The sequence below is a fragment of the Barbus barbus genome (genome assembly GCF_936440315.1).
Source record: "Barbus barbus genome assembly, chromosome: 11".
NCBI lineage: Eukaryota > Metazoa > Chordata > Actinopteri > Cypriniformes > Cyprinidae > Barbus > Barbus barbus.
The window spans coordinates 18943153-18969717 of NC_136739.1; the positions used below are offsets into that span (position 1 = coordinate 18943153).

Here is a 26565-nt window from a genome sequence, read left to right on the forward strand (position 1 = left end):
GAAGGAAGATACATATACTATACGTGTGGTAAGCCAGGGCACACAAGCCGACATTGTCCTCAGAGCAAAGAAAATTCAAGTAGAGTGCAACCTTACACAGCAGAGATGGAAAAGACAGCTGACCGAGACACTTCAGTATTAGAGAGCGCAGGTCCATCCGTTATTAGAAGTCATACAGCAGATTGTAGTTGTGCCAAAAGAGCTTGTCGAGTTTGAGGAGAAGGAGGGTGCTTTGCATGTTAAGTCTGTGCAGCAACGTCAGGTGAAAGTGGAGGTAAGCACCACAGAGCAGCTGCCGGTTCCAGTGCACATTAATTTAGAGAACCTCACAGAAACTCAATGTCACAAACTTCAGGACCTACTGGTTAAGCACTGTGATGAGTTTTCGAAGAACGATTGTGACTTCGGTTATATGACTGCCGTCACACATAGTGTCGCAACTGGAGATGCTCCTCCTATTAAGCAAAGACATCGTAGAATCCCACCTCAGGTGTTTCAGGAAGTGAAAAAACATGTTCAAGATTTGGTGTCTCAAGGTATTCTCAGAGAAAGCTGTAGTCCGTGGTCATCTCCAGCTGTGATTGTGATTAAGAAGGATGGCAGCGTACGTTTTTGCTGCAACTACAGAAAGCTGAATAAAGTGACCTGTAAAGAAGCTTATCCTCTCCCTCGCGTGGAGGAATCACTGGATGCCTTGGGAAATGCGCAGCTGTTCTCCACCCTTGATCTTACCTCTGGGTATTTCCAAGTGGTGATGAGTGAGGAGGATAGAGCAAAGACAGCGGTCACCACTCCCTTCGGACTGTTTGAATGGACCAGGATGCCATTCGGACTTTGCAATGCTCCTGCGACATTTCAGCGTCTGATGGGGGTGGTACTCGGTGATCTAACATTTGACATATTGCTCATCTACCTTGATGACATTATCATCTTTTCGAAAGACTTCGAAAGCCATTGTCAAAGGCTGGAAATTGTGTTCAACCGATTGAGACAGCATGGTTTGAAACTAAAACCCAGCAAGAGCTTCCTTTTGAAACCGAAAGTGAAATTCTTAGGTCACCTAATTTCCTCCCAGGGAATAAAGGTGGATGGAGAGAAAACTCGGGCATTGGAATCCTGGCCCGCACCCACGAATGTCAAAGAGCTGAGACAGGTCCTTGGATTCATGAGTTATTACAGGAGATTTGTTCCTGGCTTTGCTCAGTTAGCCCGCCCTCTTCACGCCCTGGTTGGTAAGGGAGGGAAGGGGAAAATCGTTTATCCTCTTAACTGGACAACAGAGTGTCAAACTGCATTTGACAAACTCAAGCATTGTTTAATGTCTCCGCTAGTTCTCGCATACCCAGATTTCAGTCCGTCTTTCGTACTCACAACCGATGGGAGCCTGCATGGTCTTGGAGCCATGTTAAGTCAACGACAAGAAGGTGCTAAGCGTGTGATCGCATATATGCAAGTCGAGGTCTACGTGGGTCAGAAAAGAACGACCAAAATTACAGTGCTTTCAAGCTAGAGCTACTTGCCTTAAAATGGGCTGTGACTGAAAAAAGTTCAAAGAATACTTGATCTACTCCATGTTCTCCGTGATAACAGATCACAACCCTTTGCGCTACTTGGAGACCGCAAATTTAGGAGCAGTCGAACAGCGGTGGATGGCTCAGTTGTCGGAGTTTGATTTTGAGGTGTACTACAAGCCAGGACGACAAAACACAAATGCAGATGTGTTGTCGAGGATTCTATCATGTGAGGAGCCTGAGCAAGAGGACTCTGCTAAAGACTTTATAAAGATGAATGCAGATGAAGTGCGTGCATGCTTATGGCCAGTCGCCAAACAGCAGCAGAAAATACAAGCATCGGTCCAGGTGTCAGTGACAAGGAAAGTCCCTGGATATAGCTGGAGTGATATAGAAGAGCAACAAAAGATCGACCCTCATATAGCGCCAATCTACCGTGCCATACTAATTAACAAGAATCTGAGTCCAGTTGAGCAGCGAAACATGGATGTTAAAAAAGCTTGCTATACAGTTCATACGACTCTAGCTTAAAAAAGGAGTGAGGTTTCGTACTATCTTTGAACCCCGGGACGGAGAAGAAATTTGTCAACTAGTGGTTCCAGAACCCTTGCGTTACAAAGTTCGAAAGTCAGCATGATCATTGTGGCCATTTTGGAGAAAGAAGCACGCTGGAGCGCATGAGGCGGAGCTATTACTGGCCGACAATGAGTAAGGACGTTCAAAGCTGGATCCAAGGATGCAAGAGATGTGCCCTCGCGAAGGATGTTTTTCCTAAAATTCGAGCCCCAATGACGTGCACCAATGCTGGAATAACTGCACCGCTGGAAGTCCTTGCTATGGATTATACTGTCTTGGAGGAATCTGTGGGAGGATATGAAAATGTCCTCGTCCTAACTGACATGTTTACTCGTTTCACGGTGGCAGTGCCAACCAGAACTCAGACTGCCCACACCACAGCAAAAGCCCTTGTGCAGCATTGGTTTATCCACTATGGCTGTCCTGCACGACTACATTCCGAACAAGGTCGATGTTTTGAAGCCAATGTCATCAAAGAACTGTGTAAAGTCTATGGAATCAGAAAGAGTCGCACAAATCCATATCACTCGCAGGGTAACTCCCAGTGCGAAAGATTTAATAGAACCATGCATGACATGCTAAGGACGTTACCCCCGGGAAAAGAAAAGGAATTGGAAACAGTATCTACCCGAGTTGGTTATGGCATACAATCCACGCATCAACTGGCTAGTCGCCATTTTACTTAATGTTCGGGAAGGATGCCAGAATGCCAATGGACCTCCTTAACGGGAGAGACTTGGAGGACAGTGGAGTTGACAATCTCGATGACTGGGTGAAAAACCATCATGACAGATTGAAGACCGCTGTTGAAGTAGCAGCACAGGAGGCTTCGAGACGAAGAAAAAGAGCCTATGATCGTAGATCGCATGGCACACTTATGAGACCTGGTGACCGTGTTCTGTTACGGAACCATTCGCATAGGGGAAGGAATAAGATACAAAATCATTGGGAACCCTTGCCTTACACTGTAGTGAAACAGAATCACGCAGACACTCCAGTTTACACAATTCGCCCAGAGAAAGGTTGCCCATGTAAAGTTGTACACAGGGATCAACTCAGGCATATGAAAAATAGTGATATGCACTATTTTTTCCTTTCCTTCTTTTTACTGGATTTGTTATTTTTGAATTGGACTTTGAACTTTTTTAACAGAATTGAAGTGAACCTACTTTGAAATTTCAATGTAAATTTACTGTAGAACTGTGTGGTTAAAAACGAGACACTGATTGTCATTTTGTTGTTGAGACTGGATTGAAACTGACACAAATTTGTTGATTTTGTAGGCGGTGGCTATGGTGACCCCGGAATAAGAGAGAAACAGACTAATATTAGCGTAGATATCAATCTTCTTACGATGTAACAAGTACATCATGTGTTATGGGAAGTGTTCCCGGTTCTGGTTAACCTAGTTAATGCAGTCTAACACTCCTTTCACGGATTTGAATATTAGAAGCGTATTAGTGTGTTATGTGTACACCAGGTTAAAGAGATGGGTCTTTAATCTAAATTTAAACTGACAGAGTGTGTCTGCCTCCCGAACAGTGTTAGGTAGATTGTTCCAGAGTTTGGGCGCTAAATAGAAAAACAATCTGCCCCTCGCAGTTGATTTTGATATTCTAGGTATTATCAAATGGCCAGAGTTTTGAGAACGTAATAGGCGTGGAGGACTATAATGTGATAAGAGCTCGCTCAAGTACTGAGGAGCTAAACCAGTCAGGGCTTTATAAGGAATTAACAAGATTTTAAAATCTATAAAATGTTTAATAGGGAGCCAGTGCAGTGTTGACAGAACCGGGCTAATGTGGTCATACTTCCTGGTTCTAGTAAGAATTCTAGCTGCTGCATTTTGAACCATCTGTAGTTTGTTTATTAAGTGCAGAACAACCACCCAATAAAGCATTACAATAATCTAACTTTGAGGTAATAAACGCATGAATTAACATTTCCGCATTTGCCATTGAGAGCGTAGGTCTCAGTTTAGATATATTTTTAAGATGAAAAAAGGCAGTTTTACAAATGCTAGAAACGTGGCTGTCAAAGGAGAGATTGTAATTAAATAGCACACCTAGGTACCTGGCTGATGACGAAGAATTTACAGAGCAGCCATCAAGTGTTAGACAGTGTTCTAGGTTATTACTTTTGGGGGTTTTAGGTCTGATAATTAACACCTCTGTTTTTTCAGAATTTACCAGTAAGAAATTACTCGTCATCCAGTTTTTTATATCGACTATGCATTCCATAAGTTTCTCAAATTGGTGTATTTCACCGGGCCGCGAAGAAATAGAGTTAGCTTTCACTGTTATACTAATGATACTCAGCTCTATGTGTTTCCTGATGATATTTCCCAAGGGTAACATGTAAAGCATGAAAAGTAACGGCCCTAGTACTGAGCCTTGTGGTACTCCATACTGCCCTTGTGATCGATATGATACCTCTTCATTCACTGCTACAAATTGATGGTGGTCAGATAAGTACGATTTGAACCATGCTAATGCACTTCTACTAATGCCAACAAAGTTTTCTAGTCTATTCAAAAGAATGTTGTGATCTAAGATACAATAGCACTAATAGAGAGATACAACCATGATCAGATGATAAGAGCAGGTCATTTGTAACTCTAATGAGAGTAGTCTCAGTGCTATGGGACAGTCTAAATCCTGGCTGGAAATCCTCACAGATATCATTTTTCTCTAAGAAGGAATATAATTGTGAGGATACTACCTTTTCTAGAATCTTTGGCAGAAAAGGGAGATTCGAGATCGGTCTGTAATTAACTAGATCTTAAGGGTCAAGTTGTGGTTTTTTAATGAGAGGCTTAATAACAGCCAATTTAAAGGAAATAATTAAATTTACCTGGTAGATGAGCATTAAATTAATCATCCAAAAGTTATATTTCTCTATTAAATATAGATTTTATTCAAAATAATAAATATGGTACTCGAACAACCGAAATACAATATTGAGCAATTCAGTTTTTAGATCAGCTCAACTTATTACACTTAAGTCCATCATTATATCAATTGACTAACTGTAAAATATAACAATTGAATGAAATAATCAAACTGAATGAAATAATCAAATGTAAAATAAAATTCTTCACTTCACAGATGAGTCCTTACAATTAAAGCTACAAAAGTTATTCAGTCAAGAGCAGTGAGTGTTTATAAAGTTCTTCGCTGAAACTTGAAGCATTCTGTCTCAAGTCCTCATTGAAGTTCACACTGGACAGGATAGCCATCTCATTTCCTCTATTCGCTCTCATATAAAATCCAATCTGATTCATTTAAAGTTCATGGAATCACATATAATAAAACACAATTAAGAATGTTTGCTGATTGTTTGCTGACTGGCTGCTGTTTGTGATTAGCAAATTAAAGTTTGTATGTCAAATTTCTAACCATTGTATTTGTTTAACACGTATAAATAACTGTTGAGGTCTGGGTTTATTTTTAAAAATAAATGTTCCCTTCATTGAAATGGTGTGCGATTTAATGACTTTTCTTGCACTTGCTATACTTCATACCTTTGTATAATAAATTTGAAATTTGTTATAATATTTTTATAAACCAAAAGCAAAAAGTTAAAATAATTATGGCAAATTAGCTAAGTAATCCTCTGCAGCCATCTACTGGTTATAATTGTAATTTCATTTTGTTTTCATTTTAAAAGTGTTTGTTTTCCACCAGTTGACAGAAATCGTCAAATCATATACTCTTGCTAACCCTTCTGAAAAAGTAATTAACTATGCGAATATCTAATTACTATAATAGTGATTTTTTGATAGACATAACTTCAGAAGTGGAAAAAGTCAGTCAGAAGCATACATTTACACTGCAACTTTGAGACACCGGGCCTCATTTATAAAATGTTGCGCAGAAACCATCCTACATTTGATCATACGATCATCTCTCGAATATGCGTACGTTTGATTCATAGAATGAATGTACATACAGAAAGCGCACATACACGTCTCTTTCAGATGTGAAATCTATAAATCGCAAATGATCTTGAACTTGCACGCAATTGAATGGTTTCAGCTATCTGCCTTGTAAACGACTCCTAATTAATGTCATTAACATATAAAATATCTCCGATATATAGCACAGCGAGCTGCAAGAACAGCTTACAGCTTATTTATTTAAAAAAAAAAAAATGTTCCCTTCATCTAAATGGCAGGCGATTTAATGACTTTTCTTGCACTTGCTATACTTCATACCTTTGTATAATAAAAGTGAAAATTGTTATAATATTTTTATAAACCAAAAGCAAAAAGTGAAAATAATTATGGCAAATTAGCTGAGTAATCCTCTGCAGCCATCTACTGGTTATAATGGTAATTTCATGTTATTTTCATTTTAAAAGTGTTTGTTTTCCACCAGTTGACAGAAATCGTCAAATCACATACTCTTGCTAACTCTTCTGAAAAAGTAATTACTTTGTAACTGTTAAAAAGGTATGTTAAAAACCGTCTATAAAGGCGGTCTTTGACTGGGAAAAGTGCTTATCATCACGTCAGAGTCTGAGCAGCCATACGCACTTTTTATTGTCGGAGTATATAACCGTCTTATAGATGGTTTCAGCGGCAGCAACATAAACGTTACTGCGTTTGCGTGCTTTTGTGGCCCTAACTTAACTTCCGGTAGACATCCAAATAGAATCAATAACAACAACTAAGTCCCTCTAGAGGTGATTATTTTTTGATAACAAGCCGAATATATTTTCTGCGTAAATCAGACAGACTTATTAAAAATGCAAATTCAATCTCTGCCAGCAGGAGGCGCTTTAAAGCAGGAGAACTAGAGGTTTCCCCAGTAATGGCTGTTGGGCTGTACACAAAGCAGCGCAGAGCTTACAAACGCTGCTTTATCAGGCATATAACATGCAAGATGAAATGAAAATGACATTGAACATTTTCTAAAGACAGTCTTCCTTCAGAAATATAGTGATATAAAAACACCCACGCCTCCTTTTGATTTTTTAAACGTGCATTACGTGCTCATGTTTATTCAATGAAGCCTTTTGGTAAATCAGTCAGTTTTGATATCGTGGTGGGTCACCAAAAATAAATAAATAAATAAAATAAATGTATGGGAAACACATCCCACAGCACAACAACCTGAGCCCAACTTCATTACTCATCACTTTTACTTTAAAGGGTTACTCCACCCCAAAATGAAAATTGTGTCATTATTCACTTACCCCCATGTCGTTCCAAATACATAAAAGCTTTGTTCATCTTCGGAACACAATTTAAGATATTTTGGATGAAAAGGTGGATAATCTCTAAAATGGAGCTAAGGTTACGCGGCGAGACAGAGAGAAGACGGAGAGACAGAGAGAAGACGAATTGTTGAAAAAGTTTTGGACTAGCAGATGGACTATTTTGACGATGGTTTTCGTACTTCTGTGCCTTGACAGTGGTAATTACTTGGCACAAGCCTCCTGGTTTTCATCCAAAATATCTTAAACATACAGTATTAGAAAGTATGTCAGATGCAGCCAAAAAAGTAATACTCAACATAATGTAAATAATGTGCGAATATGGTGTTATATGTGGATAAAACTCCAGTCTGTCCTCATATTGGCTGCATTGTCTCTTATGACTGTGCCTAATTTACTAGCTGCTGTTGGTGTCTGTAATGTTAATCCGAGAAAATCACTCACTACTCTTCACTGAATTACTTTGTAGTTTTAACAAGAATTATTATATATTTAATTCATACAGTGAAGACTATGCAATGAAATTTTACATTTGATTATTTGGTTTCTAAAAAACAATAAGTAATACCGGTAATAATAATAGTAATAATAAAATTGATTACATAACAAAAACAATGCACCACCTAATTCACCTTAATCTTTTACATCAAACTAGATTCAAGTACTATAATTGTATTAAAAACATCATCCTTAGTCTGACAAGAATTGAAATCATTTTAAAATGGGTTTTCTCAAATGAGTGGACCTACTGAATCTGACAGCAAACCTGTAAACCCAGGAAGAGCACTGCTTCTGTTTCCAAATGTGAATATGTCATTTGCTCTCAAAGGCAAAAATTGTTTGTTTAATTTTAAAGCTCAGAAAGAGGGTGGAAAACAGTCATCCAAACCTAAATTATGAATGTTTTAGTATAACAAATCTAGTGACTTATTTGGGGTATATGTAAGAAAAGTGATTAAATCTAACAAAAAACTGAAAATATTAAATTATAAAAAAGCATGATATGACAATTTAAGTAAGTTAGCCATTCAGTAATCCAATAAAACAAGACACCACAGTTAGTTCTGAAAATAACACTTTATTTCTTTCTACATTCTAAGAGTTTAACACATATCAGTAATACGCCTCATGCTCATGAATCTCATGTTGCTGTATCCCATATCTCTGAAGCTCCTGTACTCTCCAGGTCTGAAGTATGCCATCCTGCCTCTGTAGTGGGGCTGCTCATAGAAGAGCCAGTGGCCGTCCATCACATGGCAGGACTGGCAGTCAGACATACGGAAACGGTCCATGATGTTTTCACAGTCATCCATCAACTCATACATCTGTCCTCCGAAGTTGTCCCTCTCGTAGATCCTCATTCTGAAGGATCCCCTGTACTGTAAAACAAGGAAAGAATGTTTTCATTAGAATGTTTTCATAGAGGATTCTCAGCAATGCATGAGTGAGTGAAGTGACATTCAGCCAAGTATGGTGACCCCAACGTGCACACACACAGCAGTGAACACACACACACCGTGAACATACACCCGGAGCAGTGGGCATCCATTTTATGCTGCAGAGCCCGGGGAGCAGTTGGGGGTTCGGTGCCTTGCTCAAGGGCACCTCAGTCGTGGTATTGAGGGTGGAGAGAGCGCTGGACATTCACTACCCCCACCTACAATTCCTGCCGGCCAGAGACTGGAACCCGCAACCTTCGGATTACAAGTCCGACTCTCTAACCATTAGGCCACGACTTCCCACCAAATGGATGATATAGTATTGTTTTTTGGGGGAAAAAAGTTGTTACATTACTAAATCTACACAACACTATAAAGAAAGTGAGAGCCATACAGGAGGAATCATGCGGCAGGATCTGACAGTGTCGAACATCATGCCCATGCTCATCATGCGCTGTATATCATGGTACTCGCCCCTCCTCAGGAAGAACTGGTTCCCCATGTAGCTGTTGCGCTCATAGACCATGAAACAACCACTCTCCACCCTGACTGAACCAATGCGGCTCAGGTAAGAAGAGATATCAGAGCAGTCGCTCATGCAGTCATAGCTGCGCCCCTGGAAGTTCCTGTCCTCGTAGAAGATGATCTGTTGATGGGATTAAAAATTCATCTGATTTTAAATAAATTAATTGCCGTTTGGATCAGAACTGCATCATGTTCATCTTTAGTCATAAAAACTGGATGCAATATGTACCTAAAAGTTTCAATGAATTATTAAGCATACTTATTTCAAACATTATTACCTTGCCCATTGTGGTAGTGTGTTGTTATTTCAGTGCTTCAGCTCACTTCACCGGCTGTACTTTGATGGCCTTTGGTGGTGGTTTTTATACAAAAACCAGTGACCCACATCAGCCAAAAGCTGATGATCTAGCAGTATGACTTCTGCTGAAGTGGTCCAGTAAACTGAAACAATAGTTTTTATCCATACATCTCTGGCAGCTGTTTGTGCATTGTCTTTTACAGTATTGGCAAACTATAGTCAAATCCAGAGCGAATGTTCTTTCAATATCACAAGTGACATAAATGTTGTTCATGCAAAGTATGTCTCATATGAACGTATAACATGACTCTAACTAGAGACATGACAGGTGTGCTACCAAATCACAAATTAATTATCAGAAATGTTTAACTGACAACATTTTAATGTCTTTGCATTTGCAGTTTTTTGTAATTATACATGTGCTATTGATCATTAAATGTGCTAAACATTTTATTTATTGTCACATATTTAAATGTTGTGTTGGAAAAATTCTGTTTTTCCAATTCCTCCATACTTACATGGACATTACAAGTCGGATTGCTACTGCAGGGAGTAATTCAATTTACCTGGTACTTAAAAAAACTTTTTCTTTTTTTTTTTTTTGGGGGGTGTGTTTTTTATTGAGATAGTTTATTTTTGTGTGTTATGTATTGTTTGATGGTGTTGATGCAGTGGTTGTTATTGGAGCCCAAGACAAATTTCTCTGTGGAGACAATAAAGTATACCTATACCTATATACCTAAATATTAAATTAAGCATGCAAAATTTAATTTTTGTCCTATTAAAATAATAAATTTTATAAAAAATAATAAATATTATCGAATATCTGAAAAACAGTATTTGGCATTTAAGGTTTGAGATGTGTTAAATGGTATTATCCATTATTTATATACCTCTAATAATCAGCATTGAGTTTATTTTACCTAGTGCAAGGCTGCAAGCATTTGATATATCATCTCATTTGATATCTCATCTTGTCATTTTCATGCTTCATCTGTTTGATCTCACAGATCTATTTCTACTCTTCCCTTATGTATTACCAGTGGCTTTAGATCAGGTGAGATTTTATGAGCAGTTTATGGAAAACTCACGGTTTTCCTGTATAATTTCTGTGTTGCTATATATTGACATAAATGGCGTTTTGTGTTGTTATTACTTTTTGTCAACATTTGTGTAAAAATGTGTAAAATGTAAATATATATATATATATATATATATATATGTATAAAATAGAGAAAGTGAAAAAAGCAGATTCATTCTGTTATAAGAGACTGATTTAGTGCTGAGAATTCAGTAAGATCAGAGTACTATATTATTACAAATATCATTTTATTTTTAGGTTTGTTTTTTATGTCCAGGCACAAGAAGTGAAAAATCTAAATGTTTATAAACAGTTATGCTTATAAACAGGAAATTAACAGTTCATATAAATAAGTGCAAGCAGAATGGCTAATAATCAGTGACTCGTCTGAAGGAGCCCACTATGGCACAGGTAGCACACCAGTCTCGGTATCTCCTGTATTCCCCAGGTTTCAGGAAGTACTGCCTCCCTCTATAGTTGGGATATTCATAGAAGATCCAGTAGCCATTCATCAGGTTACAGGAGTACACATGTCGATGGTGGAAACGATCAGACACACAGGGGCAGTCGTCTGTGAATTCCATCATGTGACCTCCGTAGTCAGCCTTCTCATAGATCCTCAGTCTGTATGGTCCCCTGTACTGTTGACGTCAAGACGCAAATGAATGATTCAGTACACTGGTGTCAAAGAAACCGTAATATAACTATCTCCACAAAAGCAGCACATTCAGTGAAGCTCACCATTGGAATCTGGCGACAGGACCGAATAGAGCTACTGAAGCCCATCCATCTCTGGTAGTCAGAATACTCACCACGTTTCATAAAATACTGGTGGCCCATAAAATTTGGACGTTCATATATCATGAAACAGCCACTCTCTACTCTGATGGAATTGCAGCGACTGAAATAAGTGTGCAGGTCTGTGCAGTCGTTACTGCACTCATAACTACGACCTTGAAAATTTTTGTCCTCGTAAAAAACAATCTGAAAGAGCCAACAAAATCAACACTTTGCTTTAGTGAAGAGATTAGGAGAATAATCCATCTGCGTCAAAGTTTAGCATACATAGGGGAGGTGCAATTCAATGTAAATGTCATGAAAGTGGTGCCAAAAATCCTACCTTGCCCATGGTCTCCGTTGGAGGGATTCCATATGTTTCCCAAGCTTTTTATACTGCCTCTTGACAAACAAAGTATTGTTATTCAAATGAATACAGGAATATGTCAGGGTACTGGCACATGTTTACCTTTTTGTTAGAGCACAATATTGGGTTGAAAAATATGGATTTTACTTGAAAAAGGATATATAATTACATGTTTGGTGTTTTCTCTTGCATGGTCCAGGGAAAGGACTGGTACGGCACCAACACATTCACAGCACAATGCACACAGAACAATATGGAACATCCCTTTTGCATTAAAGAAGTGGTTCAACAGAGGGAGCAGTTACTGAGATTCTATTCTCAACAGCATTGACAACTGCACTGACATACTGAATTCTTTCATATGAAAAAAAAAAAAGTTGCAGGAGAAATTACAAAGAAACTTTTAAAGATTTTTAAAGACTTTTAAAGAGTTAACTCAGCTATGTTTTGGGGATATTATGTGAACATTGTCTCTGATATTCAATTGCCAAATTTTATGTACTTCATGCTCTAGAAAGACCATACATATTTGTTTGTAAAACTTAAAGTTTGTTTCAGTTCTTAGCATTCTAGTCATTGTTTCAGTTCTTAGCATTCTAGCATTTCAGTTCTAAGCATTCTTAGTCAGGCTTGTGCAGTATTAGCCACAAGCTAAAGGCCCAGTAAAAGGCCCAGATACATTTCTTTTATATTTTGTGGCATGTAAAAGGTGCAAAGAAATTGTTTTGTTTATCTACGGTATATTACAGCAAAACAGAAGTTACCAGTTTCATTGTAGAAATATTCTATTTGCTGCAAGTTTGTCCAACATGTTTCTGTAACATTATGGACATGCATTATTTATATGCTTTTTGTAAATGTCTTGCATGTGTTGATATAAATAGCCTTATTTAAAATGGCAAAAATGCTACAGTAAAATTATTTAAATGGAAAATGAAGATAAATACAACCATCTTTTATAAGCCTCTAGATACACCTTAAAAAGCAAGCAATAAGTATATAATTTAATGTTTTTGTGATATCATAAAGCACAATTTGACTCTGTGTGCAAACAGTGTTCATCAGTTACACAAAATGGCATGTGATTTTTTTTTATCACAAAAACAATAGTATATCAGAAAAAAAGACCATCTCAAAGCCATACATGGGTGAATAGCCCTCAAGTTACATTAAGAAAAACCTGTATTAAAAACAAACAGCCATGACAAATGGTCAGAAATTTACCTGTATCCATCCGATTTATACCACAACTTATTACTTACTTTAACTATAAATCCAAATGACATAATTAAGATCGATTTTGTCTTCTTGTTCAGTCGTCTTCTCATTATAAAGCTGCACATCCATCACTGAATGTGTTTAGGAGCTATAACTTAGTATTTTCACTTTTTCTTGTAATTTGGTATTTGATTGCAGTTTTGTACAACTAAAACATGCATGTGGATTAAAAACATTGTCTAATTTCTCTGAGGTCAATGTGCCTTTAAATAGCAGGGCTGCTTTTGTTTTTTTGACAGTCATGGTAGTGATAGATTTAACTACAATGAGGGCAGTTAATCCAGATTGAGCCCTGCATTGTTCAGCCAAAAGCATAAACAGTGTGAGAGACAGTTTGCTCTCAGTTTTGCTTTACCAAATTTTCAATGATTTTTTTCCAGTCTGGTAACCAGATTTGTGATAGAAAATGTCACTAATAGGTCAATTTAATGTGGAATAAATAGTTATAGATTAACCACTTGACTTTTTCTGTTATTAATTTCACATGGAAACACTAAAACAGAAATAATGAGCAGACAAGCAAAAGTTTCAGTCAAGAGATTTTATTTAGTGCATATGTTGTCGCACAATTCATGTTGTCTAGTTGAAAGAGGTTATTCTCCTGAGGGACCCGATTCTTGGGGTCGTTCCTCCCCAGTCACTGTACTTCCTGTATTCACCTGGTCCAAGGTAGTACGTTCGCCCCCTGTAATTGGGCTGCTCATATAGAAGCCAGTGACCGTCCATCACATGACAGGAGTGGATGTCAGATGTATGGAAGCGGTCCATGATGTTAGGGCAATCTTCCGTGAGTTCTGTCATCTGACCTCCCATATCAACCCGGTCAAATAGCCTCATTCTGTAGTTACCAGTATACTACAAGAAAACATGGATTTGGGATATATTTAATCAACACATTTATTATTTCAAAGAATGTCAAAAGTGTGTTTCTGCAGTCTAAAGCATCCTATTTCTTTGATCTGATGAACTAGTGCATAGCTGTTTTTAACTATGTTTATTTGCTAATTCCCATAAATCACTTACCATGGGGATCATCCGACATGATCTGATACAGTTACTGAAGCCAATCATACGCTGACAGTCAGAATACTCGCCCTTCCGCAGGAAGTACTGCTGCCCCATATAATTTGGGTGCTCATACACCATGAAGCACCCACTCTCTACCCTGATGGATTTGCATTGGGTAAAATAGGGGTGCAGGTCTGCACAGTCACTGCTGCACTCATGATAGCGGCCCTGAAAGTTCCTGTCCTCGTAGAAGATTATCTGTTAAAGATAAAAGGTATGATAAATCTATTACAATATATGAAATAATGTTAATTTGCAGCTGTAAAGTGGCTTCATGTTATAGAGTTGAAAACCATTGTAAGTCTATAGTCTATGAGATTGAGAGATGCCATCTTACCTTTCCGATAGTCATGTTGGCATCTGGCAGGGCTACTACTCGACACTGGCATCCAGTTTATTACTGTCTTTTATAAAACCTAGAAGCTGCTCTGTGATTGCACAGCATAAAGTATTGTCATTCAAATAAATCTAGCCTAGGGAGAAAGTAATAGGGGATAGAATCTGGGGGGAGCGGGGGGGGGGGGGGTCTCAATGAACAATGAAACAATCTGGTTATGTTTGGCTTGGCCCTGGTGCAGTTTTTCCATATTCATCAAAATGCCCCGTCCCATCCTGCTTCAGTCTGACTGCACAATAAATCAATGCAAAAGCAACGGGTCTTATACTGAATCAGTTGAGTAATGGACGGTTCATTTAAGTCTGGATAAAGCTGCAATGTATGATTCATCTTATATAATGATCGAACTGAAAAACCAATAAACTAACATTAAAGAGGAACATGAAATTTAAGAAAAAAGAAACCATTGCACTCATTTATAAGCAGTAGTATTTAATTAGTAAGCTATAAGTAGAAACACAGTTACGTTATGAATAATATACTGTCAAATATTACGTACAACATTCTATGAGTCAAAAATAAGCCAATTTATAGATTTAAATTTATAAACATTTATTTCTGAGGTAACATATAAGAACGTTTGAAGCATAAAGGCTGCATACTGTAAGTTGTTATTCAACATGATTGCCTGTGTTGCTTAATATGGCAGACCTATGTTAAGTAATAGAAGCAAATAATTTTAAGTTTGGTGTGTGTGTTTATAGCAGTATGTAATTACATTAAAAATAAAACAGATATTAAAAAACTGCAAAGCAGCCTGCGTGAATGTTAATTCTAGTTATCGATGATTTGTTTGATGGAACCCACACGGGCACTCAAGCCTCCCCATTCAGTGAATCTTGTGTATTCTCCAGGCCTTATGAGGTACATCCTGCCTTTGTAGTTGGACTGTTCAAAGAAGAGCCAGTTTCCACCAATCACCTTGCAGGAGAATATGTGGTTTGTCTGGAACATGTCCATGACATTTGGACAGTCCTCCACTAGAGCCATCATTTGCCCTCCATACTCCATTCTCTCAAACAGTTTCACCTCATGAGAAGATCCATGTGTCTGGTAGAGGGAAGAACAAAACATGTAAATCAACTACTATCTTAATACTATCTCATTTTTCACTAATTCCTGACATTTAAAAGAATGATTAGAACTTTATCATTACTTCCAATGTAGCTCACTCAAGCATATAGTATAATCACCATGGGAATTTCACAGCAGGAGCAGACACAGTCATTTTTGCCCAACCAGCTGTCAAAGTCTGGGTACTCTCCTTTGCAGACCAAAAATTGCTGGCCTTTGTAATGTGGCTGTTCATAGATCATGAAGCATCCACTCTCCACCATGATGGAGTTACAGTAGCCAAGATAGCAAAGCATATCTGCACAATCACCATTGCATTCATACTGATGACCCTTAAAATTCTTGTTTTCATAGAAAATGATCTGTTAAAATAAAGAAAGGACAGTCCATATGCATGTACAGTTTACAGGAAAACCAGTGTAAATATCTTGAATATAAGGTAAACAATATTTTTGTATGACTTTTCACACTTTCCTTACAGTATTGCTTTACCTTCCCCATTTTTGACAGGAGTTGTGCCATGTGAGTGTGACGCTCTATGGTATATATACACACAAAGTGCCGACACTGTATGTGTCATTCATATTAAAATTACATGCACAAAAAAAACTTTTTTGCCAGTTGGTTTTAAAAAGTTTTCTTATAATTCTTTTGTTAAAAATGTTGTCAGTACAGCCATTTTGTTAATGAGGGCAGAAAAAAAGTGAGGCTATGACCACATAATGAACAGATGAAACACAGAAAATAATTAATATCAATACCCAATATCCAATAAGTCATGATAAATTGTTTGTAATTTCCATGTAAAACTTGTCATGTGATGTTAACTTAAATAAATTTACAATAGCCAGTTGTGTGGAAATGATTAAAAAATATTAATTAATTAATAAAAACATATTTAGAAATTATTAATATGTTAAATAGTGTATGCATTTAAATGTATGCATGTATTTATTCATTATGTCCATGTTATTATTTAATTTAATATATTTTTATGGTAATATTTCTTTTGGATACATTATATTAAAATCTTTTTACTTTATGCTCCTTATGTGCTTTATATAGTGGTTGGTCAGTAAAAAAATTTATAAATTATTGATAAATATATATACAGATATATATATAGCTATACATACAAACATATACATACAATATATATATATATATAATATATTTATATATATATATTTATTGTGTATATATATATATATATATATATATATATATTTATTGTGTATATATATATATACAATATATATATATATATATATATATTCTGTATATACTTTACACTCTAATAAATATGTTTGATTACTCCATAGCTATTTATAATTCAATTACAACAGGGTTTACCTGAAGCAAACTTTGTCTAAGTCACACCCCATATTTACATGGTTAGAACAGTCCTACTTTTTAATGTTTATCTATATAAACATTGTATTAAACATAAGCCATATTATTATTAAGCAAGTTTTTGACATTTCATCTGTTTATCGTTAGTTATTTATGATGAGTGAGCATTAGCATACAGCACAAGTAGATAGATAGAACACTCGAAACCTGTCTCATGGAGGAAAACGTCTCTGTAGTTTTATTCAATTCTCCAAACAGTGTCAAGCAGTCTGGCAGCCTATAGTAAGAGTCGTCATCAGGCAGTGACTCCTCCAGGTAGAGGGTGCAAGAACAAAACTCAAGACACTTGAGCACAGACACCATTTTATTTAGTGTGCGAAAAAGGGCATACAGCAGACATTTTACAAGGACTCCATTCATTAGAGATCCATGAAATTGGTTCGGTCGTAGACCATGAAGCAACCGCTTTCCACTCTGATGGAGTGACAGCGATTGAAGTAGGAATGCAGGTCAGCGCAGTCACTCATGCACTCATGATAACGGCCGCCGAAGCTCCTATCCTCGTAAAAGATAATCTAGAGGAAACATTTTACATAAGCAGCACAATAATAATTCATATATGGCTGATACTTTATTCTAATTCGTACAGACCTTTCCCATGTTTGTGTAGCCTTTGAACGTTTTCATGTAGGTGCCAAATGCTGCTGGAACTATAAATATATATCCAAGAAAATAAGGGTACAACTGTTCGTGTTGTCATTTAAATCACAGTGTACTCATGTCAGCAGAAACTGTGCAGGAATATTGCAAACATGGACAGTTTTACCCCAAACAATCCCTTTGATTGCCTCTGTAACATTGTTTTTTCCAGCAAAAGCTGCTGTGTTGAAAGCTGCTGGAAATGTCTGGGGAAACAATATAACAATAGTGTTATTTGTCTGCATTTATTTTAACATCACAAATCGCAAGTCTGTTTGTATGTTTAAATAAGGGCATTTAATTGAAACGGAAAGGTTTTGTTTTTGAAATTGTGAAATGCCTTTAGTATAGCCGATATGGATGTTTATGACGAAATCTAATCTATTAAATATTTGTATGTACAGTTTTGTCAAAGAAAGTCCCATTGCCATGATCTATCTCACTGACAAGTGTATTGCAGCAATTATTTTAACTCTTTATCCAGTGTAAGATTAGAAAAGTTGAGTTTGTAGGGATCAAAACCTTTGTTACAATCTACCACAACCAATAGTGGCTTCCTACTGTCCATACTGTATATAATTTCTTTGACTTCTAAAACATGCTATGAATTGATTTTGATATGTTATGTAATGTCTACAATGTATTTTTTAAATCATTTACACTGGCAAACGTAAGGGAATACAGTAACACTTTATAATACTGATCCTTTGTTAATGAATAACTACACAAGAACAATACACTAATGCACTATTAACATTGTAGTAACTACTATTACCTAACAAGAAACTCTGATTATTGATTTAGTAAGTAATAGCCCTTAGTTGAAACTGGTAGTTCACTATTAGCTAATCAATAACTACTATTTTTTTATATATATATATCCTGGAGAACTACTGTATACATGTTCATAATTAATGTGAATTATGCATAATGTATAATTAATTCTAAAATGAAGATCATGGTATCCCACTGGCTCAAGAATGATCAAATTCTTCTACAAGAACTACTAACTACTTGGATCAGTATTCTAAAGTGAAAAGCATCATAACTCCCTAATACTGACTGACGTCATTTTAAGCTTTTGAGATATACTGTATGTAAGGTTTTGGACAGTAATGACTCAAGTGTTACTACATCCTTCTGAAGAAACTGCTAATTATTTGGATCAGTATTCTAAAGTGAAGATCACGGTAACCCACTAATAATGATAAAGTGTTACCAAATCTATCAAAATAAATTACTAACCAAAACCTTATAAAAACCTTAAAAGTTTACAATGACTTCAGTAATTACTAGGGAGTTATCATGATAATAGTTATTGATTAGCTAATAATGAACTACCACATTCGACTAAGCACTATTACTTACTAATTCATTAATCAGAGTTTCTTATTAGTTACTAATAGTTGCTATAGTGCTAATATTGCGTTACTCGTGTGTTCTTGTGTAGTTATTCATTAATGATGGATCAGTATTCTAAAGTGATACCGGGAATACTGATCATTTAGGATTTAAAGTTTCTTCCCACAGATGCCATACAGCCTGAAATCTGTAGGCCTATATGTTTGATCATGGATAGCTGTTGTAATCAACACACCTGCAGCATCAATACATACACTGCCAAGCATTTGGCTTAGTGACATTTTATTGACAAGTCAATGCCAGAAAAGACACAATTATTTTCATAATGTGAACTCTAAAAATCAGTGATTCTGCGGAAGGAGCCAATGGTGGCACACATGGCACCCCAGTCACTGAACTTGCGATACTCGCCAGGAGGCATGAAATACTGATGGCCACGATAACTGGGGTGCTCATAGAAGGTCCAGTAGCCCTCCATGACATTGCAAGAGTGAACGCTGCGGCACTGGAAACTTTCGTGTATGGACTCGCAGTCATCACTGAATTCCATCTTCTGACCTTGGAAATCTGGCCGATCGTAGATCCGGATGCGGTAGGATCCATCACTTTTCTGCAAAACATTTCAAAATATTTTTTTAAATGAACGTTTAAATAGCTTAGAGTTTGAATGTCTGCAATGAAAATATGCACAACAACACAAAATGCAACAGATTTACACAGCATGGATACTAAGAACTAGAGTTTTCTTTGGCAAAATAGTGAACAACAAAGATGGAATAATAAAATAAAATAAAATAATAAATGTAGATATGGAAATAGAAGTCAAAACAAATATTATGGAATCATTAACATGCATTTTACTCACATAGGAAAATGTACGGCATGAGCGAATGGTGTCATTGTAGCCCATCCAGCGCTGGTATTCAGGATATTCACCTTTGGTTAGCACATACTGGAAACCAGAGTAATTGGGCCTTTCATACAGGACCCAGCAGCCTCTCTCCACTCTGACAGAGTTGCATCGACTGAAGTGAGGATGCATGTCTGGGCAGTCTGTGTTGCACTCATAGGAGCGACCTTGGAAGTTTCTCTCCTCATAAAAGATAATCTGAAATCAAGAGATGTGACAGATTACAGCAAATTAAACAGACAACTGTAACAGGTCTATTGTTCTGTTTCTCGTCACAGTAGCATTTATTCTAATTAGCATTTTCAGCATTTCAGCTGTAGCGACTAAATCAAATGCTTATCTAAACATTCCTTAAGAAATGCGAAAATAAAGAGGTTATCATCTTTGACGGTCTCATTTACCTTACTCATTTTGATGAGCCTCTGGAAACAGTCCTAAACATGAGAAACAGTCAAACAAACTAGGGCATGAGGTCTGCTTTATAAACCACCATCAACATGGTGGATCAAACTTCATTTGTCCTTTCAATGACTGGGATTTGGCACTCTGATGGTGGTGCCAACCTTTTAATCCTATCCATAGATTTAAAAGCCCTGATTCATCGAATCAAAATTCCCAGCTGGCAAATTACTGACCTCAGCTGTCCTCCACTGTTTTGATCCAGACACTAATGAGATGCTTTATTTGATGGAATTATTGCTTATGACATGGAATGCATCAGCACATCCAAAAATGTCTGTAACACACCACGTTGCAGAGTTCAGAAAGTAAAAGTTCAAGAATTTTATTGATTACTGTAAACTTAACATCGAATCTTCATTCACATGTAAAATGGATATGCATGGGCAAATTAATTATTGTTCACACCTTCTATTTCTAAAATAACACCATGTATGAACACTTTTGGACAATAAGACAGTGGGTAAAAGTATTATTTGTATTTATAAAATAACCTTGTCAACTGATCTGCTGTCTTTATTATTAGCCTACCTGGTTGTGAACAAAGTCTCAGGAAAGAACTAATATTTTAATATGGACAAACGAGGAAACACCGGAAATAATGTTACCCATGTTTAATAAAATTAATATTTGCTTGTTGTACAGCTGCTGTTTTCAGTCCTGCAGAGATTCTTGCGAGTCTTCATAGTGAGCAGTTTCATCTTTTAAGGAGTCCTCACTACCCTGTATTCGACACAAAATATAGGTGCAACAATTTTTTTCAGTACATTATATTACTAGTTACTGTATAGTATTAGTGTATGGGTCATAACAGATTGTGGTAAAATGTGAGGAACAGCAGATCGACACTTACACTAAATGAGGAGCTAGAAGAGGATGTGGAGGAGGACTCCAGTTTCTCCATTACTGGAGAGACCTCCTGTTTACTGTGTTCCTTGATCCAGCGTTTCAGTACCTGGGCTGGTGAAGAGAGTAAAATAAGTACTTTAATGGGATAAAGAAAGTATTTTGTTCTGTTGTTAATGATCACTTTTTAATGCTGTATAAAATAAAACGGTTTTATATCAATGGATTTGATTGCTATGATGGCACATACTGTGTTTTCTTGAGTGGTCTACAGCTTTGAATGAACTGAGCATAGCAAATGGATGATAAGAGAGGGAGAATGGGTGAACAATGTTGCCCTGTTGAGAAAAAATTCAGAAATCACAAAATATATACTTTTTTTTGTCATTTTACTAAAGTTAGATTGCTTCAATTCAATTATATAAAAAAAAAAAGAAAAGAAAAAAAGTAATCTCAGAAATTTGCTGAGGCTCCCAAATTGGTCCTTCTTGGTTGAGAACCAATGCATAATGTAAAGTGCCAGACTAAACAACAATTTCAAGGATGTATATAATTCCCATTCTCATCCATCGTGACATTTGTTTACTCAGGTGACAAACATAATATAATAAATACTGTAACATACCTTAGCATGATTATGAGGGTAAGATGCCACTGGTTTGCAATTGTACAGAGACAGAATGTCTTCTATAGGCAAGTTATTCTGAAAATTAGAGAACAATGATACGGCTTGTGGACAAAAACACAAATGTTGTTGAAATTGGTTACTTATCCTTACCAGAAGCATTCCAGCAAAGGAAGAAAGGATCATTGCTTCTCTTTCCAGGTGATTAGGATACTGGCTAATATGTCTTAAACTGCCAATTCCTCTACAAACAATATATCACTGTCAAATGTGAGGCAAAACACTGCACATAAAAATTTATCTATTGAACAAATTGAAATACCGGTTATATAAATTACTCACATGTCGTCATTCTCAGCTGTATTCTTCCCATTAGCTTTATTGAGCCACCACAAAGCCACACTTATAGCCAAGTCATGATGGGCCTATATGAATATGCAGATGTATTTAGAACAAGTCCTAAGCTTGTTGAATCTTGTTTTTCCATTTTTTATTATGAATGAAACAAGAACAATAGCAACTAATATCTACACTCTCTCAATAAGACAAACCTATCCTTTGAAATTAAACTTTCACTTTAATATCGATCACTTACCAAATCATCTAACATTGTAGAAGTGCTTTTTCCCTTTGGATCAAAACCAGTTTCTCTGAGTCGCTGTCCAATATATTCATCACTAAAAAAAAGTTTTTAAAAAGCTTTGTTCTGAAAGTGTGTTCTGACAAATGAACAATTTATGATGCACTTTATCCTGATACAGTACAGTGAATTTATTTCATGTTACTTACAGCAAAGTTTTAACATCTCTCTTCACTCTCTTGACCTCCATTTTTCAGAGACTTGAAATACTTAATTCTAAATGTATTTATTTCAAGATTTAATCAGGAACGATAGCAGAAATCCCATTAAAACAGCAACATTAAGAAACATTACAAGTAAAAAAAAAAGCACCACGAGTCTAACTTTACCTAGAAGTTAATCCTCTGCCAGGGCAACACTAAACACAGGAAGCAAACTTCAAACTATATTTTGGCTTCCTACGAACAGGAAAAGTGAGATGAACATTTGACAGGATGTCTAACACACAAGAGTTAGGTTACCAAAGGCATCTGATGAGATTAACATTAGGAAGAAATAACGAGCTGGGATGCTCTAAAAAATTTATTAAACAAAAAACAGTCTGTGACTATAAGCCCATTACATTTTAATACAATGCATTTTCTTAAAACAAATAGATCAACTCAACAAATTGAAAGTAATCATTTTCTTGAAAACACATTGATAGAAAGAAAGTTCATTGAAACTTACCTAAAACTCAGAAACCAACACTTCCTGACAGTACAATAAGATAACTATATATCAGACGTTTTAGTCCGCTCTCATACAATATAAACTGGTTAAACAAACACTCCTACTCTGTCTCAGAATTGTAGTCATCTCAGGTGAACAGTCCTCTAAATTATTAATTCAGTCCTTCAGTCACTTTAATACTGTTGGCCAGTGCCTGGTTGCATAACACACAGACTCAACTTTCCTACATATATCTTGATAAGAATGAGATGAGGAACTGAACACTGACTTCCATATGACCAGTATGAACGCCACAGAGAGATGGAAAGCAGAATCAAGTTAACAATAAAAGAGAATAGAGCAGCCTAATAAAGCAGGTTCTCTTTATTAACCAATTAAATAAATATAATTTAAAGTTTAAACAATATTTCCTATTTATAAACAATAATGAAACTGAGCTGAGATCTGAAGGTAAGTTAACAGCTGTGATTAAAAACAATTACTTTAAAATCCATCTTAAACATTTGCATTACATAAAAAAGACTAAATCAAATAAAATGTAAAACCAACGGAAAGTCTGAAATCAGTAAATGGGAAAATCACTCCTAAACTCGTGTCTTCTTTGAACACCGGAGAATTTTGTATCAGAGTATTTGTCCCCACGCCTCATCTTGCTGTTGGAGAACAACAACAACAAATCAATCAATTCAAAATTATCCTAAATTATTAAAACAGAAATACATTATATTTTATTGCATTACATTAGATTGTGTTATATCATTAAAGTGTTACTCACCAGTTGAGGGCTGGTTCTTTGTAGGAGACTGGTGCTGCTCTTCTTCGTGTTCTCCCGCAATCAGAGTTATGCCCTGTATTTGTTAGACTCTTCATAAGCCTGCCTTCTTGCTTGCAGAATGAAAATAAATATATAAGATACAAACAAATATAAGACATTTGTGAAATGCAAAAAAGGGAAAAATTAAAATTAAATAGTCTCAAATTCATCTGTATTAAAAGCGTACTAATATGTATTATTGTTTCTCCTTAAAAACACAAACATTGTCAAAGCATTTAGACTTATTCATAAGGTTTACCTGGAGCTTGGTGCCTAAAGTCTGAGTCCTGGTCCTGGTAAATGTTTATAGTTTGACAGCGGGTCTCTGGTTGAGGGCTGTGGGCAGAGCTTTCATCTAAGAGTGCTTCAGTGTAACCATCAAGGATCTCCCAGGGAGGCCTCTCTTCTGTGAACTGAAGGTCTTTTGTGTGTACACTAAAACCATCTGAAGTCACATTGCATTTTTCCATGACAAACATGCTTATGTTCATAACAGGTGAAACATTATCCGTTTCATTAGTAAAAAGATGTTTAGAAATATCGCTGGAAGCCCCACTATCATTCTTTTCCTTAAGGGGTGATTCATGACTAGATGAAACAACATATGTTATCCTGCATCTGCCTTCAAGAGCTTGGTTGGTTTGATCCAGATTTATGCTAAGAGAGCCCATGTTGATATGGTCAGTCTGATCTAGCTTGTCAACAGAGGAAGGGGAACTTATTTTAAGGATTGTGTATTTCAGAATAAAAGATTAAAACATTATGTGTATTTAAACGTGGTAAGAGCATCAAAGACCTTCATGATACAAAACAACACGAATGACACCACATCGTCCCTAATTTAACCCTTGTGCGACCTTATGGACATTTTTGTCCATTTCAGTTTTGTTTTTTTGTTAAGTGTGCCTGTGTTCATGCCAACTGCATAAATGTTGGCTCAGGTGTTTATTTTTATTGGAATTTTAATATTTCACCGGCCCTCACTACCCAAAAAATAAATTTTACCCTCCGTACAAAAAATACTCACACTCAGGACCTTTTGGACAAAAATGTCCCCATTGAAACCCATTAAAACAGCTATTTTTAATCGCAGTGCCGTTTAACTGTAAAATGATGCAATTTTTGTTAATAGGCTTTCATTCTGTTGGCAAGGCTTCAAAATTATTTTTTTCACCAGATGGTGCCATTTTTTCAGGTTTGGTCTATAAAGGGTCTATAAAGCAAATACTTGCTTTATTCCTGTTTTCTGCTTCTGCATATTATAGAGCCAATTGGATAAATAATGCAGCTATAATTATGTGGGTGTGTTGGTATAGATGTCAGAGTGTGGTTTGTATGTGTGTCATAAAAAAAAATTGTGTGTGTTCTTGTAAAAATTGAGAGAGAGAAACTCTACTGCAAATCACAAATCCAAGCACTGTGTGCAGCACAGGGCCGGCCCAAGCCTTTATGGGGCCCTAAGCAGAATTTTATTCAGGGGCCCCTCGGTGCCGCCAATATGACTGGTTATTGTCAAAGCTTGATTATTCACACACTATAAATCTAACACACCCATTATCAGTTTTGTTTGTTGTAGCTGTGTTGCTTACATCATACCATTGTCTGCCTGCATGTTTGTACCTTTCTGTGGTTTTGAACAACAGTTGCAAACTTACAACAGTGGTCAGGTGTTAATTTGCACTTTAACATTCAAAGTCTTAGGCTCGGTTTCACAGACAGGGCTTAGAGTTCATAAGCCATAGTTCAATTAGGACATTTAAGTGATTTTTATAAACGTGCCTTAGAAAAAAAGCATTGCAGGTGTTCATCTTAAGACAAAACAAAAGCACTGACATGTTTTAAGATCAGTCAGTGCAAGTTTCTTTCAGCTGAAATAGCTCAGATTTACATTTTAGTCTAGGACTAGGCTTAAGCCTTGTCTGTGAAACAAGAAACCGGGGGTAAAGTATTAAGTGGCATACTTAATGTGCTGAAAAGTAGCTAAATAAACCAGCAGACAATGCATTTACAGAACAGAATGTTATTTTAACAACATAAATATTAATCGAAGTTGTACTTTTATTACAAGTCATACTTTTTATAATAATTATTAAACACAACAGTGTGCATCTATATAAAACAACAACTCTTAATTTATATCTAGCTAATTGAGGCATAATGATATTGGAATATAATAGCAAAGACGCAAAATGTAGGCTGAGGAGAAGCTTATTTTTATTACAAAAATATATACCCAGGAAAGTTATGGCAATTTTTACTGATCTGACCAGGGGTGCATTTCCAAAAAGCAACTATGGTCGCAAGTTCTGTCGTTACAAATAGAGTTCAGTGGAAATAACGACCATAGTTAGCTAACAATGGTTTTGAGAAACGCACCTCTGATTTGTGCCACAAAACCCCCATGTTGAATTTGCCCCCCTCCACCCGCAAAACACCATTGATTTTAACCCTTTGAGCCAGAGAAAGACGAGCTCCGAAAAAAATAAAAAGAAAGACGCGCTCTGTGCTTTTCATTTTTCATAACTGTTCAGTGTTTTCAACTAAATACAGTTTATTTTAGGTTTCAGGCATTTA

General features: G+C 36.4%; 6 protein-coding genes across 6 annotated transcripts in view; all 6 read right to left on the reverse strand.

Moving 5' to 3' along the window:
- LOC306877421 (gamma-crystallin M2-like) overlaps positions 1–11779 on the reverse strand; it is a gene marked incomplete at both ends in the record, with an annotated part of 70933 nt that extends 59154 nt beyond the window's left edge. Inside the window, 2 exons of the mRNA XM_079429197.1 lie at positions 11533–11634; positions 11771–11779. Of these exons, the coding sequence (XP_079285323.1) occupies positions 11533–11634; positions 11771–11779 (111 nt within the window). The remainder of the gene's footprint in view (positions 1–11532; positions 11635–11770) is intronic.
- Positions 8411–9395, reverse strand: LOC306877351 (gamma-crystallin M1-like; the record flags this gene model as incomplete). The annotated part of the gene is made up of 2 exons (XM_079429072.1): positions 9141–9395; positions 8411–8686 (listed from the first exon to the last, which is right to left on the reverse strand). The coding sequence occupies exons 1-2, from the start codon at positions 9342–9344 to the stop codon at positions 8411–8413; spliced, it is 480 nt and encodes a 159-aa protein (XP_079285198.1). The 5' UTR covers positions 9345–9395.
- A 1872-nt stretch (positions 11780–13651) lies between the features above and the next one.
- Positions 13652–14492, reverse strand: LOC306877345 (gamma-crystallin M2-like; the record flags this gene model as incomplete). Its single annotated transcript, XM_079429066.1, has 3 exons — positions 13652–13927; positions 14096–14338; positions 14478–14492. 3 exons carry the CDS (start codon positions 14490–14492, stop codon positions 13652–13654), a joined length of 534 nt encoding a protein of 177 aa, XP_079285192.1.
- An 819-nt stretch (positions 14493–15311) lies between these two features.
- LOC306877422 (gamma-crystallin S-1-like) lies at positions 15312–16112 on the reverse strand (the record flags this gene model as incomplete). Its single annotated transcript, XM_079429198.1, has 3 exons — positions 15312–15587; positions 15731–15973; positions 16104–16112. 3 exons carry the CDS (start codon positions 16110–16112, stop codon positions 15312–15314), a joined length of 528 nt encoding a protein of 175 aa, XP_079285324.1.
- A 3247-nt stretch (positions 16113–19359) lies between these two features.
- LOC306877423 (gamma-crystallin M2-like) lies at positions 19360–20345 on the reverse strand (the record flags this gene model as incomplete). The annotated part of the gene is made up of 3 exons (XM_079429199.1): positions 19360–19635; positions 19891–20133; positions 20337–20345. 3 exons carry the CDS (start codon positions 20343–20345, stop codon positions 19360–19362), a joined length of 528 nt encoding a protein of 175 aa, XP_079285325.1.
- Positions 20346–21048: 703 nt separating this feature from the next.
- LOC306877424 (uncharacterized protein C2orf80-like) lies at positions 21049–22695 on the reverse strand (the record flags this gene model as incomplete). Its single annotated transcript, XM_079429200.1, has 8 exons — positions 21049–21117; positions 21248–21354; positions 21491–21578; positions 21866–21943; positions 22019–22109; positions 22208–22290; positions 22461–22542; positions 22655–22695. The coding sequence occupies 8 exons, from the start codon at positions 22693–22695 to the stop codon at positions 21049–21051; spliced, it is 639 nt and encodes a 212-aa protein (XP_079285326.1).
- Between the last annotated feature and the right edge of the window lie 3870 nt (positions 22696–26565).